We start from the raw sequence: 1,875 nt of genomic DNA on the forward strand, positions 1-1,875 counted from the left end.
TCTAGAGTGACAGAGAGGCCTTCTTTGTGGCAGACCTGGGGGACATAGTGAAGAAACACCTGCACTTCTTGGAGGCCTTGCCCCATGTCAAACCATTTTACACCGTCAAGTGCAACAGCAGCAAGGGAGTTGTGCAGCTGCTGGCTGAATTAGGGGCAGGATTTGACTGTGCTAGCAAGGTAGGGGCCAGGGCAGGTCGGGGGGGGCAAATATCCTGAGGGTTTTGTATTTCTAGCTGCATGCTGTGAGGAGGGTGAGGACGTTAACTACTGCACATGTTTATCATTTGTGCTGGAGTGATTCACAGGTATATTGCAAACTGCAGTCTCCTATGTTTCCTTTGGCACCGCTTAAACTGCTTTTATGGTGAAGACAGTCTCCCCCTTCTGGCAAAATACTAAGAGCACAGCATGGAAAATCTTCCTGTAGCCATCTTGCAAGCTAGATGCAAGCTCAGGTGACTGTTCCCTTTCATCTAAATTTCCTTGTATTGAATTCTTCTCCTGGATAACAGAATTCACCAGTAATGAGGCATGCCTTGAATATGTTGTTTCTGTGGTACAGACTTCCTCAGTCTACTCTTAAGCTGTTACAGGGCTGACTTAAAAGCTCTCAGCCCCCTCTGGCTTGTCACTTGGTCATAGGCTGATTGCTAGGGTGGATCAAAGTTTCATGATTTGTTCCTTTTATAAGTAAACAGAACAGGTTGCTAAGGTGACAAGTTTTTATATATCTGAAGGACAAAGCCCAAAGGAAAACTACAGAGGCAGACAGAGCGTGACTGCTAAAGGAGTCAAAGTCTGCCTTAACTCTCCTTATAACTAGCAAGGGATGGATGCACATTCTCCCCCGCTTACAAAGTGTAAAGCCTATGGGAATCCAGTTTACCCAGCTTGCCTCCTCCTCTCTTGGTCCTGTTTTGAAGTCCATCATGACCCATCTATCACATGGCAAACACACTTCCCCTCCATTCCTTGTCTTGTTCCCAGCAGGCCTGTATCACAGTGGGTTGCCCTTGATGACTTCATAAAATGCTCTAGAACGTCTGGCTCAGGCATGGAGCTCTGTTTTCTATAACGACCTGTATCCACAGCACTAAGTTTTCCAGGGTCTGCTCTGCTCATTATGCTAATACTCTCTCTGCCTCTCTGCAGGCAGAGATTGCACTGATTCAAAGCATCGGGGTTCCACCAGACAAGATTATCTACACCAGTCCCTGCAAACAGATCTCACAGATCAAATATGCTGCCAGCCATGGGGTGCAGTTGATGACCTTTGACAATGAAGTGGAGCTTGGGAAGGTGGCAAAAAGCCACCCACATGCCAGGTACATATATAAATGCTAACGATGGAAGGAAGAAGGTGAGGTCAGAAGTGGAGGCTAAGAGCAGTGATAGACTATGGGTCTGTCACTAATTCTTATCTAGTGGGTAAACATGACTCTTACGGACAGAGACGTAGTGTGTTCATATTATATGCGTTTGAGTTTGCTGCAGTAGCGAGCCAGAGAGATTGCATATGCTTATATGCACAGGGACAGCAAGTTGAGTAGCTGGAGCTCCAGCTTAGCGTGACTTCCTTCCACAGGATGGTTTTGCGCATTGCCACTGATGACTCCCGGTCCTCAGCTCGCCTGAGTGTGAAATTTGGTGCCACCCTTAACTCCTGCAGACATCTGCTAGAGACAGCAAAAGAGATGAATGTGGAGATTGTTGGCGTCAGGTAATGGTGTCCTCTTGTCATGGTCCCTGTGGCAGGTGCAGAGATCCCACCTCAGGAACACAGCTGGGTATTCGTATCCCTCCACTGTTTCCACCATGTGAGGCAGGCCAGTAGGGGGCGCTCCTGCGTCGAGCCACCCACCTCCCTGCACCC

The 1,875-nt window shown here is 48.1% G+C and overlaps 1 protein-coding gene across 3 annotated transcripts in view; it reads left to right on the forward strand.

Moving 5' to 3' along the window:
- The window catches only part of AZIN2 (antizyme inhibitor 2), a 15,623-nt gene that overhangs the window by 8,285 nt on the left and 5,463 nt on the right, over window positions 1-1,875 (forward strand). The window contains exons 2-4 of one of the 3 annotated variants that reach the window (XM_019512331.1): window positions 6-179; window positions 1,155-1,327; window positions 1,588-1,722. In XM_019512331.1, the coding sequence (XP_019367876.1) occupies window positions 6-179; window positions 1,155-1,327; window positions 1,588-1,722 (482 nt within the window). Of the gene's footprint in view, window positions 1-5; window positions 180-297; window positions 458-1,154; window positions 1,328-1,587; window positions 1,723-1,875 lie in introns of those variants that run through there. The other 2 variants (XM_019512333.1, XM_019512334.1) reach the window with 2 other exon arrangements.

Source organism: Gavialis gangeticus, unplaced genomic scaffold (genome assembly GCF_001723915.1).
Source record: "Gavialis gangeticus isolate Ggan-Ray unplaced genomic scaffold, GavGan_comp1, whole genome shotgun sequence".
NCBI lineage: Eukaryota > Metazoa > Chordata > Crocodylia > Gavialidae > Gavialis > Gavialis gangeticus.